Below are 27,210 nucleotides of genomic sequence, written 5' to 3' on the forward strand. Positions count from 1 at the left end.
TGCACGGGAGTGAGAGCTGGGTTAGACATGGGTCTTCTGTCTGTGCTGTAGGATGTGACAATATGGGTGACTGAGGGTCTGTTAAACTTCAGGGACCCCAGGCTGGGAGAAACAGAGGCCAGAGAAGCAGCCCCACAGGAAGGGGGAGGAAGAGGAAGAGGAGGAGGAGGAGGAGGAAGAACCACCCCGAAGCCTCTTCCTTCTGCTCTTGCCACCATCAGACAAGCACCCACTTGTCTCAGATATGGCAGAGTGAGGAGGCGAGGCTGGCACCTAGAGATGCCCGCCAGGCCCTTTGGCGCCCAGGTCAGAGGAGCTTGGCGGGAACACTCAGGAGGGATGCCAATCCCCACCCTCCTTCCTCTTCAGGCCCCCACAGGAGCCTCAGGAGGGCTCAGCATGCACAAACTGTGAGGGCCAAAGAAGCCAGCTGAGTGAGGACCATGACACGGCTCAGCTGGTAAAGGCACCTGCTGCCAAGCGTGCTGCTGTGAGTTTGTTCTTAGGGGCCCACATGGTTAGAAGGAGAGAAGTGACTCCCACAGGCGGTCCTCTGACTTCTACACATGTATCATGGTGTGTGCACACAACACACACACACTAAACAAATAAATATATAAAAATGTTTTTTTAAATTAATAATTAAAATAAAAGCTGACTGAGGGTATAGGAGCCAAGCTCAGATAGTACAAAACTGGAGCGACATCATCCTCCAAATAGGGAGGAGGGGCAGGTCTCAGATTCAGGTCTGCCAATGTAGCCATGGCTGCAGAGACAGAGTGAGTAGGGGTGGGAAGTGGGGGCATCTCACCAGAGTGAGGAAGGTAACCTGCATAGGAGACAGGGGTGCCACAGTGGGCAAAGGGGGCATCGTGAGCAGGAGAACAGCAAGGCTGAAAAGGGAGTCAGAGACATGAGCCCAGCAGGCCTCAGGGCAAGAAGTTGGCCCATGGGATGGGCTAGGCAGGAATGGCGGCTGGCACGTGTCTGTGGCAGTAGGAGGGCCCTGGCTGCCAGCCCAGATGCCTGGTAGCTTCTGAGCTGAGTTCCTGGGAGGGTGAGAGCCCAAGAGATGTTTATCCAGAACAAGAACGTGAGTATCACACCTCCTCCAGCAAGGGCTCTGGTGATAGGCAGAGGCTGCTCTTTCCTGGGCTGTATTCGTCTCCTGAGAGTTACCTGTGAATGGGGTCCTAGGTAAGCAAGAGAGCTGCCAGTCCAGCAGCCCCTGCTTGAGCCAGGACCTGGGCATAAGGCTGAGATGGAGCCTTATCCATACAGATAAGGGAGGGAATGAGTCACAGCAAGCTCTCCCAAGAGGCCCCTGGAAAACCAGCTCATCCAAATGCAGACAGACACTTGTCCCTGAATACAAACATCCCTGTCCCTGTCGCTGTCACACAGGGTACATACAAACCCTCCCACTCCTCCTCCCCTGACTCACCCACCTCCAGCGCCCGCCCCTGATTTCCTTCTCAGGTCGCAGCCCCAGTTATTCACCCCTGCCCACTCCCACATGACCAATGGGCATCCCCCCACCATGGCAAGGCTGGCTGCAGAGAGTGTGGGAGGGAGTAAGAGTCCTGAGCCCATAGAGAGACCACAGAAGGGTTGGGGCCATGTCTGAAGAGCAGCAGAATAAAACAGGAAAGTGGATGGTCAGCCTGGAGAGCTCTGCCAAGCAAGAGGTAGGAGCATCAAGGTATGTACAGTGGTGTCTGAGATGCCTCCCAGGGCTCTCTACTCGAATCCCCAACCCCCAGTGAGCAGCTCAGACTTACCCTCAAAGGGATAACCCAGGATCTGAGATAGGGAGAGCTACTGTCTCCTCATCAACCCTGGACATCTTGCAAGGTAGAGGAGTGAGAGGCTCTGAGCTGGGGTGGGGGTTGGAGAGGATATCCTAATGACTTTGGAGGGACAGGAAGCTAAGAGCTCTAGCATGTCACCCCAGTTCTGTGCCCATCACCAGGAACTGGGATACCCAATTCTTACTTCCAGGCTCCCCGAGTCCTCCCCCGGATTATTTCATGAGAATCCAGCTAGGACACCAGCCACTTTGGGACACAGATGACAATTCCGTCCCCAGATCTATCATTCATTGTGACCAGTCACTGTCTACCACCTTGCAGGATAGAGCGTTCCATTTACAAGTTCCCAACCCTGTGCCTCTGCCTGTGGCATATAACCACCAATATGCTCTCATCTGTGCCCTAGTGGTGTAGCCAGTCAAGTGGTGCAGAGGAGAGTCTTGGGCACTTGACGCACTCACAAAAACATGTGCATAAGTACATATTGCCATATCGGCCCGCCTCTGTCCGTATGGAGGTGCCCTGGGATGTGGTTGCAGGATGCACTTGGAGTCAACGCTAACTCTGCTGGCCTCCAGTGGAGAAGGAACTGAAGGGCCCCAGTCTCGCCCAGAACAAAGTCAGCACACCATCCCATGAGACTGCTCCTCCTATCCCGAGAGGGAGACTAGGGTTCTGCAAGGGCTGAACTAGAGATGGCCAGTCCCTGCTGATACAAAACACCATTTTTTTTCCTCTCCAGGAAAATACAGAGCCTATGCAAAGCCCGGGGTGTCCAGCCAGCCTGCTTCCCTGGTCATCACTATTTTTGCTCCTGGTCACTTTTCAGCATCCAGGTTCCAAGACTCACCGAGAAAAGAATAGGAGGGAGGAGAAAGGGGGACTCTACTGGACCCACCCACCTCCTCAGATCCTACTGTGGGCCCTGCTGGCTCTGACAGCCCCGTTCCTCCTGGTAGAAAACACCAAGACAGCCACCATTCTGCCCCCCCCCCCCCCACTCCAAGCTAAGAGGATATTAACCTTTCTCTCCTCACCCCAGCACCCTTGGGTGGTTCCAAATTCTCACTAATAGCCTGCTGCCTCCCTCTCTCTGCCTCTTGCTTTTTCCTCTTTCTTCTTGCTTGTTTTGGGTTTTTTGTCTTACTAGTTTTGGTGTTTGGGAGAGTTTGAGTTGGGGGATTTGGTTGGTTTTAGTTTGTTGGAGAAACGATCTCACTATGCTGGCCTTGGCTTAGAACCTCCCTGCTTCAATTTCTCTAGCAGTGGATCACAGACCTGGCACCAACGTCTCACAGGTATTTGCCCTTCAAGGACACCAGAGGCCCAGGTGTGACCTCCACAGAACTGACTGCAGGGCCCTCCCACTCTCCTACCTACACCTTCCCAGACTCCTTACTGTCCCAGATGGACCGGGCTCTGCCGTGCCCGCTGCCCGCATCCGGCCCACAGCTCCCTACCTGAAGCAGCAGCCGCCTCCTCGGGTCGGGCGCCGCACCCCCGGGCTCACAGCGCTCGGGCCGCGCGGGGCCCGGCGGAGTCCCGGGGGGCTGCGGGCCGCAGGAGGGCAGAGGCTCGAGCGCCTCGCAGCACACCAGGCTCACGGTGCAGCCCATCCGGCCCGGGACCCGGCGGGCCCGGGGCGGGGACGCGGACTACCCGCGAGCCGGCCCGCCCCCCAGCCCCAGCGACCTCTCGGCCCCAGGCGTCTGCGACGTGGGGAAGAAGGGCGACGCCCCCGGCCCGCCCCGTCGGAGTCCGCCTCCGCCTCCGCCACCGCTCTGCCAGGCAGTGGGAGTGCGGGGCCTGGCGAGGGGCGGCGACACGGACGCTGGAGGCAGAAGGCGGGGAGGGGACCCGAGGGCGCGGGAAGGCGGGAGGGGCGGCGGCGGGATCCCCGGGACAGGCTGAACTGGGAACGCAAGAGAGCGACGCCGTGACTAGTGAGCGACTGAGAGACTGACACCAGAGAAGGGATCTGAAGGGACAGAGACGGTGGCATGGAGGACGAGGGGAGCGCCGGGGTTAGATCTGGCTCTGCACCGGGCAGAAGGGCGGGACATGGAGCAGAGAACAGCACGTTTGGGGATCGCTCTGAGCCCTACTTACAAGTAGTTCCTCGAGCTCGTAAAAGTAGTTCTAGAAGTCCCTAACCCTTGGTTTTAAGTGACATGCCAGCCTGGCCTAGAAAAAGGATGACCCCAGCACCAGGAAGTTGAACGAGAGCAGCGGGAAAGACCACCCTACACCGAGCAGCCCACCTGGCGTTTCCATCCCCGGGAAGTGGGTACCAGGGCTGGAAGGAAGGCACCCCAACACTGACTGGGATCCCGCAGCTGGCTGGGGTAAGAGGAGGGAGAAAGACACTTGGTGGCCGTTTGCCCCTTCTCCCCACCTGTGTCACTTTCAGTCCAGTGACAGAAGAGACAACTCGAGAAAAGGAGCCCACTAGCGCTTCTGTCAGCCCCTTTCCGCCATCTACTGGCAACAAGACAGAAAGACAGGAGCAGGTGCCCGGGAAAGGAAGCCCCTGCCGGTGTTGTGTTTTGCCACCAACTGGCCTCATGCCAGATGACTTTGAGGAAGCCACCCATTCTGCCTCAGTGCCCTGATCTTTCTCTACCACTTCTCCCTGGCCAGGGTTGGTCCAGCCCCCTTCAGGCTGGGCTGAGTCACTCCCCAGGCAGGAGAGCTGGAAAAGACTGTGCAGAGCCCACAGTCACAAGGGACATACTCAGGCTACAGAATCCTGCCCACATCCCAAACAGACAAGCTTTTCTCAGGTGAGCACGGGAGTCCCTGGGCTTGGGGATTAGGTAGAGAGACCCTAGAAAAGGTCTGTAGAGAACTTCTTTTTTGTTTGTTTTTTGTTTTTTGTTTTTTTGAGACAGGGTTTCTCTGTATAGCCCTGGCTGTCCTGGAGCTTACTTTGTAGCCCAGGCTGGCCTCGAACTCAGAAATCCGCCTGCCTCTGCCTCTCCAGTGCTGGGATTAAAGGCGTGCGCCACCACGCCCAGCTTGTAGAGAACTTCTGTCTAACCCTTGGTGTACAGGTCAGGAAAGTGGAGCCTAAGAAAGGGTGACCAGTCCAGGACGGGACCTTTATCTTCTGACTCCCGATCCTGGGCCCCATGCACTGCTGTCCTAGCCTTTCTTTTCTTCTTTTCCCTTTCTTCCCCCCATGATCCACTGCTACAGGATCATGCCAGAGCTACCCTGCCCACAAACTCCAGCACTCCTGCCTGGGAAGCTGGACACCTGGCCTGGCTTTTGATGCCAGGATCTCAGCCTAAGCTCATTCAACATCCTTCAAGGGCAACAGTATCCCTCTCTGAGCCCCAGGACCCTTGAGAGACAGAAGTAGAGTTCTACGAGAGAGGGTGGTGGGATTCAAACCAGGCACCCTGCTCCCCACACCGAACATTGGTTCAGTCCCAATGTTGCACCCTCTGTCTACTTCTGCATGCTTTCCCAGAGAACATACATTTTCCACTCAGCTGGGGCCCTGGAAAGGATGAATGTGGGTCCCAAGGCAATGACACTCTGCTGAGGCTCAGGGGCTAGTCCGGGGGAAAGGAGGTGACAGTTCCCCTAGCTGGGTGTCCCCATGGTGCAGGCATTCTGTTCGACTCATAAGGAAGTCTGAGCTCAGCTTACAGCTTTGTGATACTGGGCTGAGATTTACCCTCTCTGTGCCTAGTCACCATGTGTAATGCTATGCTCTGGAGGCTACTAAGGGGATTGAATGAGACAAAGATGTCAGCAATGGCCAGGGTGACCAACACCAGTGATAGCTCAATAAGTAGAGACTGCTGATACCATTGCATGCACTAGCAAGATTTTGCTGAAAGGACCCAGATATGGCTGTCTCTTATGAGACTATGCCGGGGCCTAGAAAACACAGAAGTGGATGCTCACAGTCAGCTATTAGATGGATCATAGGGCCCCCAATGGAGGAGCTAGAGAAAGTACCCAAGGAGCTAAAGGGAACTGCAACCCTATAGGTGGAACAACAATATGAACTAACCAGTACCCCGGAGCTCTTGTCTCTAGCTGCATATGTATCAAAAGATGGCCTAGTCAGCCATCACTGGAAAGAGAGGCCCATTGGACTTGCAAACTTTATATGCCCCAGTACAGGGGAACGCCAGGGCCAAAAAGGGGGAGTGGGTGGGTAGGGGATTGTGGGGGTGGGTATGGGGGACTTTTGGGATAGCATTGGAAATGTAAATGAGGAAAATACCTAATAAAAAAAAGAAACAGAAAAAAATTAAGTAGAGGCCATATTCATGTCTTTATATCAGTCTTCAAGACACAACTGGCAGCTGGGTGGTGATGGAGCATGCTTTTAGTGCCAGCACTCAATAAGCAGAGCCCACCCTGGTCTACAGAACAAGTTCCAGGACAGCCAGGGCTACACAGAGAAACCCTATCTCAGAGAGAGAGAGGGAGAGAGAGACAGACAGAGAGGAGGAAGAGGAAGAGGAAGGAGGAGGAGGAGGAGGAGGAGGAAGAGGAAGAGGAAGAGGAAGAGGAAGAGGAAGAGGAAGAGGAAGAGGAAGAGGAAGAAGAAGAAGAAGAAGAAGAAGAAGAAGAAGAAGAAGAAGAAGAAGAAGAAGAAGAAATAATAATAACAACTGGGATTCCTTGCATTAAACTATAAAAGAAAAAAGAAAAAGAAAAGAAGGAAGAAAGAATTGTGCTTCATTCTGCCAGTTAACTCATTGTGTGACCCTGGTTTGCTCTCATTCCCTCTCAAGTCTAAACTCTCATCCCGTCCATATGTAAGGAAAGCAAGCAGCTGAACCCAGAGGATCACAGGGAATCCCATCACTTCCGAGTCTTCATGGCCAACAACGGGACCATCCTCAAGATCAGCAGAAGCCTGAAAAGTGAGTATGCCCTGTGAGATTTTTTTTCTGGGGCTGAGTTTCAGGAGACAGGAGGAGTCTGGAGAGCATCTCCCTTATAGGCCTGGCTCCCTGATGTCTGCTCTCTACCATCCGCCTCACAGATGCAGTCTCTGCCATCCTCCAGGGATATGGGGACGGGCAGGAGCCAGTGACAGAAACCAGCGCTGAGCTACACAGACTCTGTGGCTGCCTGGAGCTGCTACTGCAGGTGGGACCCTCTACCTTCCCTCCCCGCCCCTGCTGATTCCTTAGCTTTCAATACTCTGGAAGGCTTTCCCAGATGCATACCCAAGCCACTGTCTCCCTTGGTTATCAGGCACTGTCTGCTTTCTCAGTGAGCAAGTCTTTTGTGGCATAAACTTTCTTCCAGAAGCTAGGACTAATCCTCATTCTTTCCTTATTTTTATCTCCTGAGGCACTTGATATATAACATAAATATCTGATTTCTTGACAGTGAGCGGCACTTCTTACCACACTGCCTCCATCTCCCATAGCACACCAGGATTGCACTTGCCTCAGGGCCTTTATCTTTACAGAGCCTCTATCTGGAAAGCTATTCCCTAGATATTTACATGACATCAGTGCACATGGCCCTCAAGTCTGGAGACTTCCTCAAGCAATCTCTCTCTCTTTCTCTCTCTCCCTCTCCCTCTCTCTCTCTCTCTCTCTCTCTTTCTCTCCCTCTCTTCCCCTCCCTCCCCCTCCCCTCCCCTCCCCTCCCCTCCCCTCCCCTCCCCTCCCCTCCCCTCCCCTCCCCTCCCCTTCTCTTCTCTTCTCTTCTCTTCTCTTCTCTTCTCTTCTCTTCTCTTCTCTTCTCTTCTCTTCTCTTCTCTCTTTTTTCTCTCCATGGCCACCATTACTATCTAACCCACTGTATGCTCTGAGAATTTAACTTCTGACTTCCCTATCAAGATGTAAGCTGCCTGAGGTTGGTTCATGCAGGCCTTATTCGTTGTTCACAGGCCTTAGATCAGGGCCTGTGTATACTAAAGTGTTTCTGAATGAATGAGTGTGAATTCAGGCTCAGAGAAATTAAGTATCTTGTCCCTATCACACAGCCAGGAAGGGCAGAGGAAGATCCCCCAACAAAAAGGCCTATATGAGCCCTTTCTTCTCCCGTGTGCCTCCCCAGCACGCCAGGGTGCTACGTAGGTTCCAGAAGGAGCCACTGACATGTGTTTCTTTCTCTCATCTTGGTCCTAGTTTGATCAGAAAGAGCAGAGGAGCTTCCTGGGGGCCCGGAAGGATTACTGGGACTTCCTATTCACTGCCCTTCGACGGCACCGGGGATACACAGAGCAGATGAGCTTCATATGCTCACAGGACAAGGTAATGGGAGCAGGGGATGGGAAAGCAGGTGGACTTTGTCCAGGCCTTCCCTAGGTCCCTTGTCCCTCAGACCTGCTCCACAAACAGGAGGCTTTTCCCCTGAGAGGTGAGGACCTCTCATTAGCCCTGGTTTTGCCTCCCATTTCTCCTCTGACCTTGGCCCACTCTTTCTCCCTCACTCTCATTCCCTCTGTACTCTCTCTCATTTGGCCCAGCTCCCCCGCCCTGATTTCATGCTCTCTTTGGCCCTCCCCACACCCTGCAGCTGAAGACCTCACTAGGAAAAGGTCGTGCCTTTATCCGACTCTGCCTTGCCCGAGGCCAGCTGGCTGAGTCGATGCAGCTGTGCCTCCTGAACCCACAACTCACCAGGTGGGTTTGCCAGGCCATCATCCCATATACAGTACTTGAACCCACTACTGCTAAATGGGTGACAGGGGTAAAGGACTGAGTGTCAGCAAGGAGAAAGGGCCTGAGAGTCCTGCATGCAGTTTGGCATACTTGGGCCTCTGCCCTTGGAGGCTGAGCTCAGCCACAACCTGCCTGGGAAGGTCCCCTTTGGTACGCTGATTCTCAGAGGTCAAGGGTAGCAATGGCTGGATGTGTTGGTCTCTCTTCACACAGGGAATGGTATGGCCCTCGGAGCCCTCTGTTGTGCGCTGAGCTCCAGGAAGACATCTTGGACTCTCTCTATGCCCTCAATGGAGTTGCCTTCAACTTGGACCTGCAGCGGCCAGACCTGGATGAAGCCTGGCCCATGTTCTCAGAGTGAGGAGGCTCCAGCCCAAGCCACTCTTCCCTCCCCCTTTTAAGTTACTTTTGTGAGGTTATACTATAATGACATTGTTTCCCCCTTCTTCTATCTCCAAACCCTCCCAGATAATCTTTCTTGCTCTCCTTCAAATTCATGAGCTCTTTTTTTTTTTTGCGAGATACACACAGACAGACAGACAGACAGATAGACAAACAAACAAATACAACCCACTCAGTCTATATAATGTAACTTGTATGTATGTTTTCATGGCTGACCGTTTGGTATTAGTGTGCTCTTCCCTGGGGAAGACTGTTTCTCCTGTTCTCGGCATTCCTTAGTTCCCTCGCAGTTCTTTTTGCAGCGTTGGGACCTCATGAGTCTCCCCCCACCCCCTTCATGTTAGCATGTCTCTCTCGTTGCTGTCTTAGCTGGTTGGGCTCATGTTTAGACAGTTATGTTGGTGAGGCTTTCTAAGTGTAGATTCTGACACTTCTAGAAGATACAGTCTCACGGCCAACTCCCTCACCCTCTGGCTCACTTTTCAACCCCTTGCTCGGCAATGATCCCTGAGACTCACACATAGTCATAGTGTATATGTATCAGTTGGGACTGGGCTCCACAACTCTGCATTTTGATTGGTTGTGGTTTTCTATAATGGTCTCCATCTGTAGCAAAGAGAACTTGCCTTAGTGAGGGGTGAAGACTAAACTGATCTGTGACTATAGGGACAAATATTTAGGATGTAGTTACGGATTATGCTGGTTTAGTAAAGTAGTGGTTGTAGGTTCTTCTCCAAAATTCATGACTTCACCTACCACTGGGTAGTGGGCTAGGTTTCTAGTACCAGGCACGGCTGGCTTCCCATTTGTTGAACATGTCTTAATTCCAACTAGAGAGCTGTTGGTTACTGCCAAGGTATATGTAGCATTATGCACCAGTAAAGTTATCATGACATGTTAGCTCTTCTGGTTCATAGGTGTCACAGCTGCGTAGAAATGTTGGTTGCTTCCCCTCCTTGGAAGCCTGCCTCTGCCCCCTTCTTGATCCCCACTCTCCAGCCTTCTCTTTCCTCAGCATCATCTCAAGCTAAGCCACACTGCTAAAGACTAATTGGTCCAAGTAGAGAGTGAGAAGGATGGATAGGTGGTAGGATGCTGGGATGCAACAGATGTATAAGTGAAGCATGGGATGGCTGGCTAGACAGTGAACAGGAACCACTCAGGGGGAGGGTGAAAAACAGGAAGTGTATTAGTGTAAATGGGTGGTTCAGCCATTAGTGAATGGCTCGGGCAGCCTCCACTAGAAGACCAGGCCAACTAAAGGCCCGGATGTCCTGCCTCTTGGTTTCAGGTCCCGCTGTTCCAGTCCCAGCCGGACCGGGAAAAGAAGACCCGGGAAACCCAAAGGTTTTCCAGAGGAGGTACCTCTGTCCACCTTAACCTGATTTGTCTCTTGGCCATCTTTTGGAACTCCCAAGTTGAGCAGGGCCTCCTGTGGGTGTGCAGAGAGCTAACTGGGACAGAGGTGGAAGCAGTGTGCAAGGGGCAGATGGGAGGGGGTGAGCAGTCTTGTTTCCAGAGAAGCACAATAAGTAGGACAGGAGAACACTGGTGCCATCTATAGGAGGCAGTGGGGCTCTCGGGAGGAGAGGGCAATAGAGATGGTTGGAGGCTTGCAGGGAGCATACATCTACTGAAACCCTGAACTAGGTATTCAAATTGGCCTATGTCAGTTAAAGGAGTGGCTAAAGTGCTTGATTTCCCAATTAATTCACAACCCAGCTCTGACCGGTTCTAAACCTAGCTGAAGACCCTTGGGCAAGTTCCTGCCCTGCCTCCTAGGGGAGTTGTGTAGATGGCTTGAGACAACCAGCATGCCACTAAGCACAAGGCTCCTTCCTGGCTCTTGCACCATTCTGATGTGGCAGCTTAAGGTTGTTGTCATTCCACGAGCTTCCCGACACCAGATATGGCACTTGAGTACTTGGCCTCGGACCTTGAAAGAGTTCAAGGCCTGTTCATGGAGACAGATCAGGAACACATTGCAATCTATGCTAAGTGTGCAGTTAGCCACTCACATCTGTGGGTTCTGCATCTGTAGACTCACCCAACCACACAAACAAAATATTTAGAAAAGAAATTATTGCATGGGTTCTGAACATTGTGCATTCTCTTGCCCTCCATGTTCTCCCAAGCAAGGCATTATAACAGCTACTTACAAAGCATTGACAATGTGTGGGATATTAAAGCCATCTAAAAAGGACGTAAGCATACAGGAGGATGTGCATTGGTTATATGCAAAGCCTTACACCATGCTATAGAAGAGTATCGAATACCCAAGCTTTTGAGCACCCTCTTGTGGTCCTGGAGCCAACAACTCCTCTGGTATCAGGAGAGGCTATAGACATGGCCAAGGGAAAATAGGGGTACAGGGAAGACTTCCTTGCCCCTGCTATGTTGAGGATCAAATCCAGGGCCACCCATACTAGACAAGTGCTCTACCACTGAACATTAGTCTAAGATTCCATTACCGTTTTACAAACCAAGAATTCTTGTTCCCTTGTTATAGATGAGAATGCAGAAAGACAAAATCGAGTGCAGGAGAGAAGGTGAAAGGAGAAGGTGGAGGAATTCAGGGGGAGCAAGAACAACACAGGTGACAGAGGTAGCTGCCACTGGCTGGAGCCATGCAGAGGGAGGAGCTGAGAAATACCTGCTGTTCTTAGCTCAGACTTGTGGGTCCTATGGAGTGCTGGCTGAGACTATCTCTGCTCTGACAATTTTCCCAGTAGGAGGCATTCAAATCCAATAAGAAGCAAGTGCTGTCCCAGAGCTTTGTCCTCTCCAATGTCCCAGATCAATGACCAGATGCTGAAATGGGGCTTCTTTACAGGTGAGATGCTCCAGGGGAGAGCAGCTGCAGGAACCAGACACTGGAGGAACCAGCTGTCTGCAGGATGCAACCAGAGAAGACCGCACACCTGACCTCTGTAAACCCTTGCAGCCAAGCCATCTTCCCACCTTTCTGGAAGAGAAGAGGGAGGATTCCAGAAGCCTCAGTTGTCCCCAGAGCACTTGGGAAACAGAAAGGGAAGGATTTCAGCTAGACCAGAAGGATGGAGGCCCAAAGCCCAGGAAATTCCTGGAAAACTCAACAGCCAGCATCCAGCAACAGAGGAGCAGGGCTAAGGATGTTAAAATGCAGCTGACAGGAAGGAAAGTTGAAGGAAAAGGAAGTCTGTCGGGGACAGAAGATCAGAGAACAACAGAAGGGATCCAGAAAAGGGCAGCAGATTGGGACCTTGGCCAGGGGCTGATGGCCCCCGGTCTTCAGGGAAGAGAAGATGCAGAGTTAGGATACAGGTGTGAGTGGAATCAGCCTGATGTTCTCAGGCAATCCTGGGTCCTGGGAACAAAGAAAAGTTCTCCCACAGAGAAGCCACAAGAGTGGACAGGAGTGACCAGTGGAACCATGCAGGAGGATGGGTCAGAAGTGCCCTTGCAGCAGGAGGTGATCAAGGTACCTGTCTATTGTCTCCTCTCAAGCCTGACCTGCAGCTAAGTGTCTACAGAGGTAGCCTGTGGCCATTCCAGGCCACAGATGGGTGTAAGGGGTTGTTTGCTTGTGAAAAGACCTTCTGTAACTCAGGCTGATCTCAAATTTGCTATGTAGCCAGGCTTTGCCTAAGCCTCCTGCCTCTCACCCTCAAATCCTGAGATTATTGGTGTATGCCATCACACAGAGCTCCACAGATCAATTTTGGATTGCCTTCTCCGAGCTACTATTTGGGGTTTGCTCTTTGAAAGTCACACAGTCTTCAGCTTGTAGAGTACCCCTTCCTGTGATTGCTTCACTCATCAGCACCTCCTGCCCAGCCATGCCAACATTTGAGTTAGGGACTACATCCCAGCAAGTGACTTTTGGGAAGTCACAGAGTTCAGGTGATCTTAGAGGTGAGGTGCCCTTAGAGTTCAGGTGCCACAGCAGAGGTTTCCCAGTGTCCAAGCTCTGTTGCTATACACTAAGCTAGTTTTGGCACGCTTTTTCCAGAAGTCCCCCCAAAAATGGCTCGCAAGATGTCCCTCAGCCTCCTTCCTAGCCAGAATCTTCCAGGTCCATGAACTTGGCAATGTCTGAAAGAGAAGAAATGGTAACCCCGGGTTCACTCAGCTCCCAGAAGCATGGCTATAACCTTATAAGAAAGTTCATCAGATGAGCCCAGGGCGGGGGTTTCTGCCTTCCTCTTTCAGCTCTTCCTTCCCCATTTTCTCCTCAGGACCCTGGGTATGGGCTCCAGCTGGCAAAGGAACAGGCCCAGTGCCAGGAGCAGCTGCGGGCACAGGAAGCAGAACTTCAGGCGCTCCAGGAGCAGCTCAGCAGGTAATCTTGGCAACACCAGCAAGGGCCTGGCCTCCAGGACTCCTGAGTTCTCAGTGTACCCAGCTTATGCTGGGCACAGCTCCAGGATACCGAGGCCAGTGCCATCGTAGGCATCTTTCCTGACCCCATGAGGGGTCACAGCTCCTCTCCTCCCCAGCCCCCACCCAGAACCCCAGGAGTTACCCCTGCTCCTAGTCCCTGCTTGACCTTGACCCCTGCTGCCCCTTCCTGGTACACTGCTGCCTTTTTTATTCTTCTCTTGACTCCAGCCTGCTTCCAAATCTATCTCCCTCCTGCAGGGCTTAAAGATAGGATTCCACTCTGTAGCCCAGGTTGTCCTGGAACTTATGACAATTCTCCTGCCTCAGCCTCCTGGGTGCTGGGATTTCAGTCGTAAACCACTATGCTTGGCATTGCTCCTAATTTTTTTGTTCCTTGTTATACAACCTTTTCTGGGCCTCCTGATAACCATAACAGTGCCTGTCATTCACCCAAAACGTACTTAGTCCCGAGCACTACACACAGTCCACCCAATGTCAGCTTGTTAGCAGAGAGGACCTAACAGCCAAACCCTGCATCAGACTCTACAACTATGGGCTCTCTTGTTCTTTTGGGTCATTTATTATTTAGTCTTCTTACGGAGCTCAAACTGATCTTCAATCTGGAATCCTTCATCTCAGTCTCTCAGTGCTGAGACTGTAGGCCTGTCTCACCAAACCTGGCTCCCTCAGCCAACCTTGTTTTGATATGTAGCTCAGGCTATCCCACAACTTGCCGTGTAACAGAGGACAGCCTTGAGAGTCTGATCCTCCCGGCCTGTACCTTTGTGCCTGGTTTATATGGTACTAAGGATCAAACCAAGGCCTTGTGCCTGCTAAGCAAGCACTCTCTACCTCCCAAGCTACATCCCCAGCCCAGTTGGTTTTTGGTTTTGGTTTTTTAACACAGTCTTCTCTATCAGCTGGAGGTTAGTTCCAGGAGCCCAAGTGAAACCAAAACCCCTGGCTCCTCAAGTGCTTTGCATAAAGGTAGTGCAGGGTCTTCAGGAGTGCCCTCCCCAGTCCTGTATAGGCTTCCCTAGCTTGATCTCAATGCTGTAAAAACGGCTGTAGCACTACATAGTATAACCATGAGAAGGAAAAACATCTGGACGTAGGTTATTTGTTTGTTTCCCAAACACTTTTGGTTTGTGGTTCTTTAAAACCAGAGACACGGATACAGAGAGCTGACCACACCCCACTCTCCCTATCTCTTCCTACCAAATAGCTCCAAATAGCGTCTTTGCCTTGACCTCAAGGCCCCAAAGGCATTATCTGTCACCACCTCTGAGTCTGCCTTTGGTCTTCACGGGCCCAGAATCTGCATGCTGCCTCTGTCTCTAGAGGACACCATGACACCTTCTCCAAGGCAGGCCAGAACAGTCTCAGGCTGTGTGACTGTGATTCATACGGAATCACTGGGAAGGTCTCTGTCTGTCTTTTTGAGCAGCTGGGCCAGACCCGGGAGCCCAGACTCCAACCCAAAGCCTCTTGGATTCTACCCAAAGCTCACCACCCAAACTGCTGCTGTGACCAGCAAATATTCCCATGACTCAGACCCTCACTGAAAAGAGGGGCCTTGGCCATGCAAGAGCCTCTGTGACTTCAAGAAAAGCTTGTGGCTAAGAGGCACCAGAGAGATGTCCTAGTATCTGGGGGCACTGCCTCACAGACCCCTGTCACCCTGCCACCTGTCATTTAGTCATTCTTAAACACGTAGGGTACCCTGTTCTAAACCCAAAATACTCTTGTAGGAAAGACACAAAATCCCTATGTTTGTGTTGCTCTCAGCACAGGGCAGGCAGTAAGCAGGATCTACAAGCATACTACAGAGCAGGGAGGTGGGCTTGCTATAGTCACTACTATCTATCTATCTATCTATCTATCTATCTATCTATCTATCTTTCTATCATCTAGCTATCATCCGTCTATCTACCTATCTATCCATCTATCTACTCATCTATCTATCCATCTATCTACTCATCTATTATCTATCTACCTATCTATCCATCTGTCTATCATCTATCTATTCACCAATCAATCATCTAACTATCTATCATCTATCTACCATATATCTATCTGTCTGTCTATCTATCTATCTATTGATCTATCACCTATCATCTATCTGTCTATCTACCTATCTATCTATCTATCTATCTATCTACTATCTATCTATCTATCTATCTACCTATCTATCTATCATATATCTACCATCTGTCTCTCTACCTACCTATCTATCTGTTTGTGTATCTACCATCTATCATCTATCTATCTATCTATCTATCTATCTATCTATCTATCTATCTATCATCTGTCTATGCATATATGTGGAAAATGAGTGCACCTAAGCCTGTGTGGGTATGCATATACCATGACATACATGTGGAGTCAAACAACAACCAGTAAGAGTCATCACTTCTCTCCTTCATCATGTGGGTCCCAGTGCCTGAACTCAGGGTATCAGTCTTGTCAGCAAGAGCCTTTACCTGCAAGCCATCTCTCCAGCCCCTGGAGTACAGTTCTAAGGAGAAAAAAAATAGGGAAGGAGAGTGAGAATAGACCACCGTGATCTTTTAAAGAGGGTAGCATAGCCACCTTAGGCCTCTCAGAAGCTATGGCATTTACATAAAGACCTGAAGGAAGTAAGGAGCCAGCCTGTTGGACACCAGCTAGAAAGATGCTTCAGGCAGAGGAGCAGAACTGGGACAAAGGTCCAGAGGTAGGAAATTGCACAGCAGGTTCAAGGAGAGTCATGGGAGCCATTCTGGGCCTGGTCAAATGTGGGAGGGAAGGTCTCGTGGACAATGGGGGCAGCTTCGAGGGAGCTTGGGAAGCCATCAAAATAACCTTGGCTTTGAATCAAAGTAAGAAGGAAACCATTATAGAGTCCAAGCAGAGGAAGGGCATGATCGTGTGTGCGTGCGTGTGCGTGTGTGTGTGTTTGTGTGTGTGTGTTTAATTCAGAAGTTTTTAGCATATTGGTGGAGCTGTGCAACCACCAGCACAGTCAATTTTTGAACATTGGTGTCATCCCCAAAGAACTGCACCCATTAGCAGTCATTCTTCAATCAACTTTCAGGTCTTAGACTTGACTAGTCCAGGCTGACCCTATTTTAAAGGGCCCATGGAACAAGACTAAAAGGTTCTTCCCTTACCCACTTGGGCCAAAATTGCCTCCATCATGCTCCTGGAACCTGCTATGCCCAGTCTCCCTTGGGGTCTTCCATCCAGCTCTTCCCTATGTGTGTTCCTCCTTCCCTTAGAATCTATGCAAACATCAGCAGCTCCCAGGAGGCCTTCTTCCCAGACAGTGTCACAGTAGACAGATGTCTTTGTTAGGGTTTCCATTGCTGTGATAAAACCACATGACCCAGCTGGGCGGTGGTGGTACACGCCTTTAATCCCAGCACTTGGGAGGCAGAGGCAGGTGGATTTCTGAGTTCGAGGCCAGCCTGGTCTACAGAGTGAGTTCCAGGACAGCCAGAGCTACACAGAGAAACCCTGTCTCGAAAAAAAAACAAAAACAAAAAAACAAAAAACAAACAAAAAACCCCAAACCCAACATGACCCCAAGAAACTTGAGGAGGAAAGGGTTTATTTCATCTTACAGTTAGTTCCAGAGAACAGGATATTACTAAGGGAAGGCAGAACAGGAACTGGAGGCAGGAACTGATCCAAAGGCCTTGGAAGGATACTGCTTACCAACTTGCTCATTCATGTTTGCTAGGCTGCTTGCTTCTTTCCTTTCCTTTCCTTTCCTTTCCTTTCCTTTCCTTTCCTTTCCTTTCCTTTCCTTTCCTTTTCTTTTTCTTTTTTTTTTCTTTTTCTTTTGACAAGGTTTCTCTGAGTAGCACTGGCTATCCTAGAACTCGCTCTGTAGATCAGGCTGGCCTCAAACTGAGAGAGATGCCTGCCTCTGCCCCAAGTGCTGGGATTAAGGGTGTGAGCCGCCACCACTGGGCCCAGCCTACTTTCTGTACCACCCAGGACCACCTGCCCAGAGGTGGCACCACCCACAGTGATCTGGGCTCTATTATCAATCAAGAAAGATTTCTTCCCAGCCGATCCTAGCTCAGTGTCAAGTTGACGTACAAACTAGCCATCAGAGCGGAGTTGGGGGTAACCAGAGATATTTGGCCTGGGCTGGTGACAGCTGTTGATTTGTGAGTAAATTTTGAAGCGGGACTTCCTCAGAGACTGGCTGTAGGGCTGAGAGAAAGAGTCAGGAACAACTATCCTCAGGGGTGGGAAGATTAGAGTGGACAAGCTTGTGTAGAAAGCACAAGAACAGAGCTTTGAACCTGTAAAGTCTGGGATGTCTGTCAGAGTTCTAAGTCAGGCCTTTGGGCAAGATGTCAGGTGTGATGTGCTGGAGAAAAGATGACCTAGGAGTCAGTGGGGATTCCTGTCAGACTACAGATGGGGTTACAACTTCCCAGTCTAGGACACAACCACTGCCCAGGCCCAGGAACCAAGCATTGAGCTGCCACTTGGCAAAAGGACCATGGGCATCCAGCCAGTGATAGGGGTTTTTTACCACTAGCCAGTTCAAATTATACAGGCACATTCTCTCTACCAGCCATGTTTGCTGTAGCTATGTGACCCCAAGTGGGTAGAGGACCAATGTACAGTGAACCATACCTAGTAAGTCTATCCTAAAGACAGGAGAGACTTTACAGGAAGCCTTTTGCTCTCACCCACTACCCACTCAGCACAGGTGACCAGGGTTCCAAGTGGCTGAACGTGTAGAGAAGACAAGAGAATTCAGGCCCATGTCCAGACTTTGGCTTCTTTCACGTGCCGTGTGACCCTAGGCGAGAATCATACCCTCTTGGAGACTCTTCTTTTCTGTCTTCTAAAACGAGGCTTATACTGCCCATCTGATGACCCTGTGAAATTGAAATGAAAGCAAGACCTCGGATCCTCAGCTCAATGCCTCGCATATACTAGGGGCTCAAGACATCCTGGCTCCTCCCACATCTACTCCCGACATCCCTGTTTGAAATATTTCAGTGGCTTCTTCTGCCCACCTCCCCACCACCCCTACACTGCATCTTGTGTTTCTTGCCCTCTTCCAGGGATCCCAGCTCAGTAGCCTCCTTTCAGCCACTCAGACAGGCTGACCACTCCAGCTCGCAGACTTGCATGTCTGACGTCAATGCCCTGTTGTCTCAGTTAACTCCCCAGCAACTCCTCTAGTCTCCGTCTCAGTCTCTGGTGGGCTCTGTCACAAAACTTGGCTTAATTTCCTTAAGTCCCACAGGAGCCTTGGGTGCAGCCACCAGCACACAGTAGGGGCCTGACAGGTTTCCCTTCCACCCAAGCAATGCACAAACTCCATGGTCGTCCCATAAGTACCGAAGATCACCAAGCAAGAGAACTAAATGTTGACTAGCACCCCCTACAGGAAAGCTGGAGTTCAGCAACTAAGAAAAAATCAGAGAAGGCCTGGAAAGAGCTTTTTTTTCATGGGTCTTTTGGAAGTCCCATTCTTAGTGAGATTTGAAGGTGCACCCAGCTTTGGGGCCTGCTAAATAGCTGGGGTGTAACTCAGTTGATCAAGCACCTGCCTGGCCTGCGTGCGCAAGGCCCTGGATCTGATTCCTTGACTCACCAGCATCTACCTACCCCTTGCTGGTCGTAGACACTCCCAACCAAACCATGCAGTGAGAAGCTTAGACCATTTTATTTTCAACTGAGTAAACCTCTTGGAACCTTCTAGAAAATCGCTAGCAACAAGGAAAGGCAAAAATAGAACTGAGGCGGTTCCAAACCCAAAACAGAGATAGAAACTTAGGAAAGCCATATTTTTCCTATTGCTTTTTAAAAGACAATGTAATACACCTCCTAAAAATACTCTAAAGTAAGGCATAACCACCTCCAGGCCTGCACAGCTGCCTCCATGCCCAGTGGTCCCCAACTGACCCTGGTGTCCCCAACCCAGGTTCCCAGGCGTCCTTCCAAGACAGGCCTCCAATAAATGAACCTTCCCAGAGAGTTACATGGGGTTTTTTTGTTTTGGTTTTTTGGTTTTTTTGTTTGTTTGTTTTTGGTTTTTCAAGACAGGGTTTCTCTGTGTAGCCCTGGCTGTCCTGGAACTCACTCTGTAGACCAGGATGGCCTTGAACTCAGAAATCCACCTGCCTCTGCTTCCCAAGTGCTGAGATTAAAGGTGTGCGCCACCACTGCCCGGCTGAGAGTTACGTTTTAAAGTGGAAATGTGAAAAGGGAGGAAAAGATGGAAGGAGAGTGGAGGAAGAGGAGGGGGAAGGATAGGAAAGAGGGCAGGAAATGTTCAGTAGTGCCCGGCTCAGGAATACTCAAGGTTAGGCCCTGTTTGTATTTCTCTACGATTGCTGAATCTATCTATAGATGCTCAATTTGTACACATAGTGTGTGTGTATGTTTGTGTGTGTGTGTGTGTGTGTGTGTGAGAGAGAGAGAGAGAGAGAGAGAAAGAGGAAGAGAGAGAGAGGGAGAGGGGGAGGGAGAGGGAGAGAAAGAGGTGGTAGGTGTTTGTAGTGTGTACAATATGTGGTGTATATGGTGTGTTACATGCCTCTGTATGTGTGTAGTATGTGGATCCTGTACCTATATGTGGACTCCGGTTTCTCCGGGGACTCCCATGACAGGTCTGAGTCTTCCTCCTTACTGAGTCTCCCCCTGTCTCCAGGTGTCAAAAAGAAAGAGCCCTGTTGCAAGTGAAGCTGGAGCAGAAGCAGCAGGAGGCTGAGAGGAGGGACGCCATGTATCAGACAGAGCTTGAAGGGCAGAGGGACCTGGTCCAGGCCATGAAAAGGAGGGTGTTGGAACTGATCCAGTAAGAATGGGGCGGGGAGCAGGGACTGGGGTGGAAATGAAGGTTGGGTGGTAAGGAGCATGGAGGCTGGACTTGAAGGGTTCCACTCTAGGGTTCTTGGCCTTTCTATATCTGGACTTGCTCCCTTCTGTTAGTGACCTCGTGCTGTCACTAATTACATGTCCCATGTTACAGAGGGGGAAACTGAGGGCCAGCGGTACTGACTTGGCCACTAAAGACAGATGATGTATAAACCACAGAGTCCTCTGGCAATAATGTATGCTCTCAGTTAAGAACTGCTCTCTGTCTCCCATTGTGGTTAGAAGAGATTCCCCCATCTCTTCTAGCTCACCAGCTGAGAAGGGATTAAAAGAAGGAAAGAGAAATGTGGACTACCAAGAAGTGACCACACGCCTACACCACCCTGCATGCTAGACTTCCCTAGACCCCTGGGCCTCTGGGTCCAGCCAGGAGCAGCTATTCTCGGTAGCAGAGGCTGAGCTTGCCAGGGTTGACTCCAAAGCTCTGAGCTCACTGAGACAGGGGAGACGGGTAAAACATGTCAGTCATCTAGAGAGGCAGCACACGCGTGTACCTCCACAGACACAGACACACGTGTGCTTGTGCATTCCTTTCGTGTAGCTCTGGAGATCCTCCCCCCCGCCCCCAACCCCCCCCCCCCCCCCCCACACCACTGCCCTCGGGTTCCATGCAAAGCAGCAGGTTGCTGGAGTCGTCCAGCAAGTACATTCTTTTGCATAAAATTCACACATTAAAAGTGAAAGGGGAGCAAGGGCGGCTTGGAGAAAATTAACAAATAATTTAAGGAGGGTGGAGAAAGACACTCACAGCACAAGCCTGATAACCTGAGACAGAGCCCCCGAGCCCACATGGAAGGAGAGAACCAGCTCCCGACACAGTCCTCGGACCACGCATGCGCACTACACACTCAGGCCTGCCACCCTCGCACTGAGGAGGGAGCGGCAGAAGGACTGTGTGTTCTAGAGCAGCCTGGACTATGTTGTGAGACTCTGTCTCAGGGGGAAAAAAAAAAACCAATATGTTTGTTAATTTGTTTAATTCACCAAAAGGATTAGAAAGTAAAGATAAAGCAGAATCTTAGAAAACAGAATAAAAGCAGGTAGGTGTAGGGCTGGAGCGATGGCTCAGCGGTTAAGAGCACTGACTGCTCTTCCAGAGATCCTGAGTTCAATTCCCAGCAACCGTATGGTGGCTCACAACCATCTGTAATGGGATCTGATGCTCTCTTTTGATGTGTCTGAAAGCAGCGACAGTGTACTCACATACATTAATTTTTTTTAAAGCAAGCATAAATAACAAGAGAAGTGGAGACATGGAAATCACTGCAGGGGCCGGGGAGCTGGCTCAGTGGGTAAAGGGCTGACTGTGCAGACATGAGAACCTGAGTTAAGATCTCTAGCATTCATTAATACCCAGGGACAGCTCAGCAGTGGGGGGTGCACATGTCTAATTCCAGCACCTGGGAGGCAGAGGCAGGTGGATATCCATGAGTTCAGGCCAGTCTGATCTACAGAGCAAGTTTCAGGACAGCCAGGGATACACAGAGAAACCCTATCTTGAAATGCAAGTCAAACAAACAAACAGGCCTGTGCTGGAGAGGTAGACACAGTAAGATGCCTGGAGTTCGCTGGCCTGCTAATCTAGCCAAATGGGCGAGCTTGAGATTTAGTGAAAGATGCTGCCTCAGAAAACCATGTGGAAAGCAACTGAGGGAGATGCCTGATATCAACCTCTGGCCTCCACGTGCATGCATGGACACACACACATACATACACCGTCTAAGAATCCTAGCACCCTCTCCAACTGGTAGAGGTTTCCGAAATGAAGAAACTAAAGTCAAGTAGGTTATCAAATAAAGTATGGCAAAACTATGCATCACAGGCTCCGATGCACAGCAATCTTTATATCTCATGGAATGCTCAGCACAATAAAGAAAAGAGGGGGCCTGCAACTCATACCTAGATATGGCACTGTGAAATTTCAGAAAAGCAAAGAGAAAGAGCATATTTTCAGACTACCTAGAGGGAAACACAAAACACATAAGGAAGATAGGAGAATCCAACAAGAGTCCGTATCTGTGAGGTAACAATTCTCAAGTTCTCAGAAAAGCCAGCTCTTGAGCTGGAATCCCACATCCCAGATAAACCATACATTACATGAAGAAGGTGAGGGCAGAAGGCATTAACCAGACAGGTCTCAGAAAGTCCAGCTCCCACACAGTCTTTCTTAAGAAGTTAGTTGAGGATATGTTCCTCAACAAGAAGGAAGTGAGCCAAGAAAAGAGAAGATGTGATTCAGGGAGCAGCGGTTCCACGCAGGAGCAGGAGAAGGGGATTCCTAAGAGAGCAACGGGTGGGAGAGTCGGGAGATACTTGCTGTGATGAAGGATGTGGGGGAAGTCAGGCACAGTGGTGCATGCCTGCAATCCCAGTACAAGGAAGGCTGAGGCAGGAAAATCACATGTTCAAGACCAGCTTGGGCTACTAGAAAGAAACCGTCAACAGCCCACAGTGTGGTAGTGGTAGTAGTGGTGATATAATAATAATGAGAGGAAAAATAGTATGTTAGAGGCAGATAATGCAATGAGTCAAGAAAGACAGAAGGCCGGAGAGATGGCTCAGTGATTAAGAGCACTGGCTGCTCTTCGAGAGGACCTAGGTTCAATTCCCAGCACCCACAAGGCAGCTCACTCTTGTCCCAGAAGATTAGCCACCTTCTTCTGGCCTCCTTGGGCCCTGCATGCATGTGTATATGGACATGTATGCCAGCAAAACATCTATACACATAAAATAATAATAAAAATGAAAATAAGAGAAAGACCATTAGAAACTTTCAGAAAGGCCAGGGGTGTGGCTCACACCTATAGCTCTAGGTCTCAGGAGACTGAAGCAGGAGGATAGCCACTGTTAAAGAGTAGACTGGGCTACAGTCTGAGGTCCCACCTCCATGCCTTCCAAGATAGGAACAACAGAGCTGGCAAGATGGCTCAGCAGGAAAAGGCATTTGCCACCATGCCTGGCAAGTTCAGTTCCTGGGAGCTACATGGTAGAAGTAGAGTACCAAGTCCAGAGAGTTCTCTACTTATGTGTGTGGTAGTGTGTGTCTACACACGTACATAGCACAATAAATAAGTCAACATAAGCTTAAAAGCACAACTTAGTTATTTGGGAAACATGTATATATTATCTAAAGACATAAATGCTATTCCCTTGTCTTATTACTTCTGTCTGGTGTTTGTGAGGCTGGGGATTGAACTCAGTACTGACTGGTGCTAGGCAAGCCGCAGCCTCAGCCTCTGGCCTTCTTCAGTGCTAGAATATTGTCTAATAATAACTCACAAAAAATAATAAGCCAGACAGTTGTAGTCATTAGTTCTAGACCTCAGAAAGCAGAGGAAGAAAGATCTCTGAGTTCGAGGCCAGCCTGGTCTACAGAGAAAGTTCCAGGACAGCCAAGACTACATAGAGAAACCCTGTCTCAAAAAACCTAAAACAAACAAACAAACAAACAAACAACACTTGGAATGATATAACAGAATGTGGAAGAGCCTGGGCAGATGGTCAGTTGGTAATATACATGCCACAAAAGCATGAGGACCTAAGTTGAATCCCTCCCTCCCAATGTTAAGGCCGGGCACGGCCGAGTGCACCTGTAGCCCCAGTACCAGGGAAGGCACTCATGGGAATCCCAGAGCTCAACACTGGCCAGCCATTCTAGCCCAATCAGTGAGCTCACTGTCTCAAAAGATAAAGTGGAGGGCGACTTCTGACCTTCACACACGCACACACGTACGTATGAGCACATACACAGACCCATGTACACATCCACCACACATGAACACACCTACACGCACACACAGCAACAGGGTATGAATGTAATATTAAATATAGAAAATATCCAACTAGCGTGTTCTGTGAAGACGGGCCTGTCCCACGTTTGTGCTACGTGACACGGTGGTTACTAATCCTGTGAAGAAACTGCAAACTTGAGGTCCTGAGCAGCTGAGGAACTGACGTTTGCTTTTGATTTGATTTCTATGAGAGCAAACTCGAGGCTAGTGGCTCCCGCACTGGTTGCTTTAGCAGAGGGCGAGTTGGGGGAGGGGAGGCTTGCAGAATGGAAGTCACAAGGTTGCTCGTGGTTAGCAGGAGAGCTATATAGTTATAACCTGTGAATGGACAAGAGTGACTGACAGGAACCCAAACCAGGGATCTGAGCACACTGGGAAGAGAAGTTGGTGGAGACAGTAACAAGTAAGAAGACTCCTCCACTATCAAGGGAGGGATCTCTGTAGAGAATGTTCTCTATCGAAGGAAGTATGCGAGCCTGTTACTTAATATGGAATACCAAGAGGAAATAGTTGTGGAGGAGTGTTTACCTTGGTAAATACCAAGGAAAAATGGTTTACTACTGAAAAAGGAAGAAGCAGGGTGTGTGTGTGTCTGTGCTTTTTATATAAACCTTTCTGTACAGTTTGATTTTTACTTAAACACCTTTTATTTCTTTTTTAAATATTATTTATTTATTTATTTCTATTTATATGAGTACACTGTAGTTGTCTTCAGACACACACCAGTAGAGTATGCATCAGCTCCCATTACAGATGGTTGTGAGCCACCATGTGATTGCTGGGAATTGAACTCAGGTCCTATGAGAGAGCAGTCAGTACTCTTAACCTCTGAGCCATCTCTCCAGCTCCACCTTTTATTTCTTATTGTGTGTTTGTATGGACGTGGACGGTAGGAAGGCACATGTGTCAGATGACAACTTTGCAAAGTCTATCCTCTCCCTCGCCTTTGTGAGGATTCCTTTACTCACTGAGCCATCTCACAATCCCCTAATTGATTTTAAAAGGCATGTGTATGTGTGTGTGTGTGTGTGTGTGTGTGTGTGTTTTGTCCACATGTATGCTTGCAAACAATACTGCATGTGTGTGTGTGCACACATACACTCCTGAAGAAGGCTAGGGTGGTAAGTAGGTTAGTAAGGTATTTGTCATACAAACACAAGGACTAGACAATCCCCAAAACCTATACAGTCCATCCCAGTGCTAAGGAAGCACAGACAGATCCATGGGACCCACTGACTAGCCAGCCCCGCCCACTTGGCAAGCTTCAGGCCAGCATGAGGCCTACCTCCTCTAGCACCATCTTCCTCTCTCTCTCTCTCTTCTCTATGTCTAGTCAGACTTCTGGATAGTTTGTGAGTTCTTTTTTCTTCCACCTTTTCAAACCTCTAACACTAGATAGGAGAGAAGAAAAAAAAAAAGAGGGGAGAGGAGGTGTCGCCATCATTAGACTACTTCCTGCTGATTAGGGGCGTGGAGTTCCTTGGGGGCAAGTTTGATCATGGCTGTCAGGATATCTAATTTCTTCTTGTTGTTTCAAAATCATGCCCTTGCTAGAACACAAGGCAAATTTATAGTCAGCTGCTGTGGGCAATCAGAAGCAGCCCCACATCCCACACCTGGGATTAAAACGAAAACCCATTCTTATAATAATTCTGTGTTTTTAAAGAAACCAAAATTCTCACTACATCTATGTCTCCCCCTCCACGTGATCCAATAGTGAGAAGGACCTTCAGTGGCAGAGACTCCAGCAGCTGTCTACTGTGGCCCCTGGACACTGCATAGGCTGCAACAAGGTCTTCAGGCGTCTGTCTCGGCGGTATCCTTGCAGGTAATGGAAAGGCACAGAAGCTGGGACAACTCACAGGCCCTTTGACCCAGGAAAGGAAAGACCAGGGGAACTGCCTGGTTTTGTTTGATTTGTTTGGTTTTTAAGGACTTTCTCTTTGACATCTCTTTCAGCATGTATGTGTACGTGTGTGACACACTTGCATGCACATGTGTGCTGTCTCACATATGTGAAAGCCAGAGAAAAACTTGCAGAAGCTGGTTCCCTCCTACCTTGTGGGTTTCAGGGATCAAACTCAGGTCACCTGGTTTGGTGGCAAGTGCCCTTACCCCCTGAGCCCTCTCACCAACTGTTGTTTAATTAGTTATTTTGAGACCATGTACCCCAGGCTGACATTAAACTCACTATGTGACCCAGGTAGAACTCAAATGTATGATCCTCCAGTTTCAATCACTCCTGCATGCTGACATTATCAATGCTCATCACCACGCTAGGGTGTGGGAAATGGGTATTTGTAAAGAGCCACTTGAGCCTGGCCCTACATGTCACCCCATCTGGCTACTGCTGCTAAGCAGAATCCTAAAATAGAACAGTGGGCAGGACCACAAAGGAAGGAAGGTAGGTCTTGGAAGACGAGGCTGGTAATCTCCCAGCATGCACTGCTGGGTTCCTGTCTGGGGAGAGGGTCCCTGCACCTCTGTACAAAAAGAACACTCTCTTCCCTCCCACTGACTTCATGGGGAAGATGAACGGGAGGGGGAAACAAGCCATCAGGAGAAGCTGCCACCTCAATTAGAGACTCTGGAGTGAGGTAGGGAAAGAGGAGCATCCTGACCTAGCCAAAGGCTGCCCTGCTGGACCACGAGGATAGGCAGATCATCCCCTAGAAACCAGCCCAGACTTCCCTGTCTCTGTTTCCAGGCTCTGTGGAGGCCTGGTTTGCCACGCCTGCTCTGTAGACTACAAGAAGAGAGAGCGTTGCTGCCCAACCTGTGCCCAGCAGGAAGAAATCCAGGACACCTGACAGCACAAGGCAACTAAGACCAGCCGCCCCACCAGTTCACTCTCCCTGTTTCTCTTCCCAACCCTGATGTCTGACTACTCTTTTCTTCTGCAAGCTGGGGCCCCAGCACCGCTGTGGAGGGCCAGAGGGAACAGCTGGCAGTCCACAGATAGGCCTAGCTCTGCGTTCCTGTGGAAGGGACTGAGGGGAACATGCCAAAGCTCTAGAAGCATTGTGTCTGATGAGGAAGACATGCCATAACCTCTCTGTAAAGTCCCTTGAAGCACAGTGAGTCGTGACCATGAATAAGAGCAGCCCAGGGCCCAGATGTTTCCTAGCCACCCTCCCCCTCCCCCATCACCCATAAGAAGCGAAGTCCAAATACATTGGGCTCTTCAGGAACCTCCCCTCCGATCTCCTTCAGAGATCATTGCCTTATCTTGTGTTTCGCAGATTTACTGAGTCGTTGTTGACATAGAATAAACATTGTGTAAGTGTGATGGGT

General features: G+C 50.0%; 2 protein-coding genes across 12 annotated transcripts in view; one reads left to right on the forward strand and one right to left on the reverse strand.

Moving 5' to 3' along the window:
• Tns1 (tensin 1) overlaps positions 1-3,528 on the reverse strand; it is a 214,317-nt gene extending 210,789 nt beyond the window's left edge. For 2 of the 4 annotated variants that reach the window (NM_001289895.2, NM_027884.4), the window contains exon 1: positions 3,272-3,528. In NM_001289895.2, coding sequence (NP_001276824.1) covers positions 3,272-3,427 — 156 coding nt within the window. In that variant the 5' untranslated portion in view covers positions 3,428-3,528. The remainder of the gene's footprint in view (positions 1-3,271) is intronic. The other 2 variants (XM_030252982.1, XM_006495871.4) reach the window with 1 other exon arrangement.
• Positions 3,413-27,210, forward strand: Rufy4 (RUN and FYVE domain containing 4). Of its 8 annotated transcripts, none has more exons than XM_006496130.2 (14): positions 3,413-4,156; positions 4,452-4,594; positions 6,572-6,703; positions 6,826-6,932; positions 7,928-8,053; positions 8,319-8,425; positions 8,678-8,821; positions 10,158-10,227; positions 11,376-11,471; positions 11,700-12,326; positions 13,084-13,187; positions 19,899-20,045; positions 25,634-25,744; positions 26,624-27,205. In XM_006496130.2, exons 3-14 carry the CDS (start codon positions 6,658-6,660, stop codon positions 26,724-26,726), a joined length of 1,788 nt encoding a protein of 595 aa, XP_006496193.1. In that variant the 5' UTR covers positions 3,413-4,156; positions 4,452-4,594; positions 6,572-6,657; the 3' UTR covers positions 26,727-27,205. The 8 variants fall into 8 exon arrangements, with proteins under 8 accessions (XP_006496193.1, XP_006496192.1, XP_006496194.1 ...); XM_006496133.3 differs by having other exon boundaries at positions 4,000-4,156; positions 6,601-6,703; XM_006496129.2 differs by having other exon boundaries at positions 3,413-4,594.

The sequence above is a fragment of the Mus musculus genome, chromosome 1, assembly GCF_000001635.26.
Source record: "Mus musculus strain C57BL/6J chromosome 1, GRCm38.p6 C57BL/6J".
Classification (NCBI taxonomy): domain Eukaryota; kingdom Metazoa; phylum Chordata; class Mammalia; order Rodentia; family Muridae; genus Mus; species Mus musculus.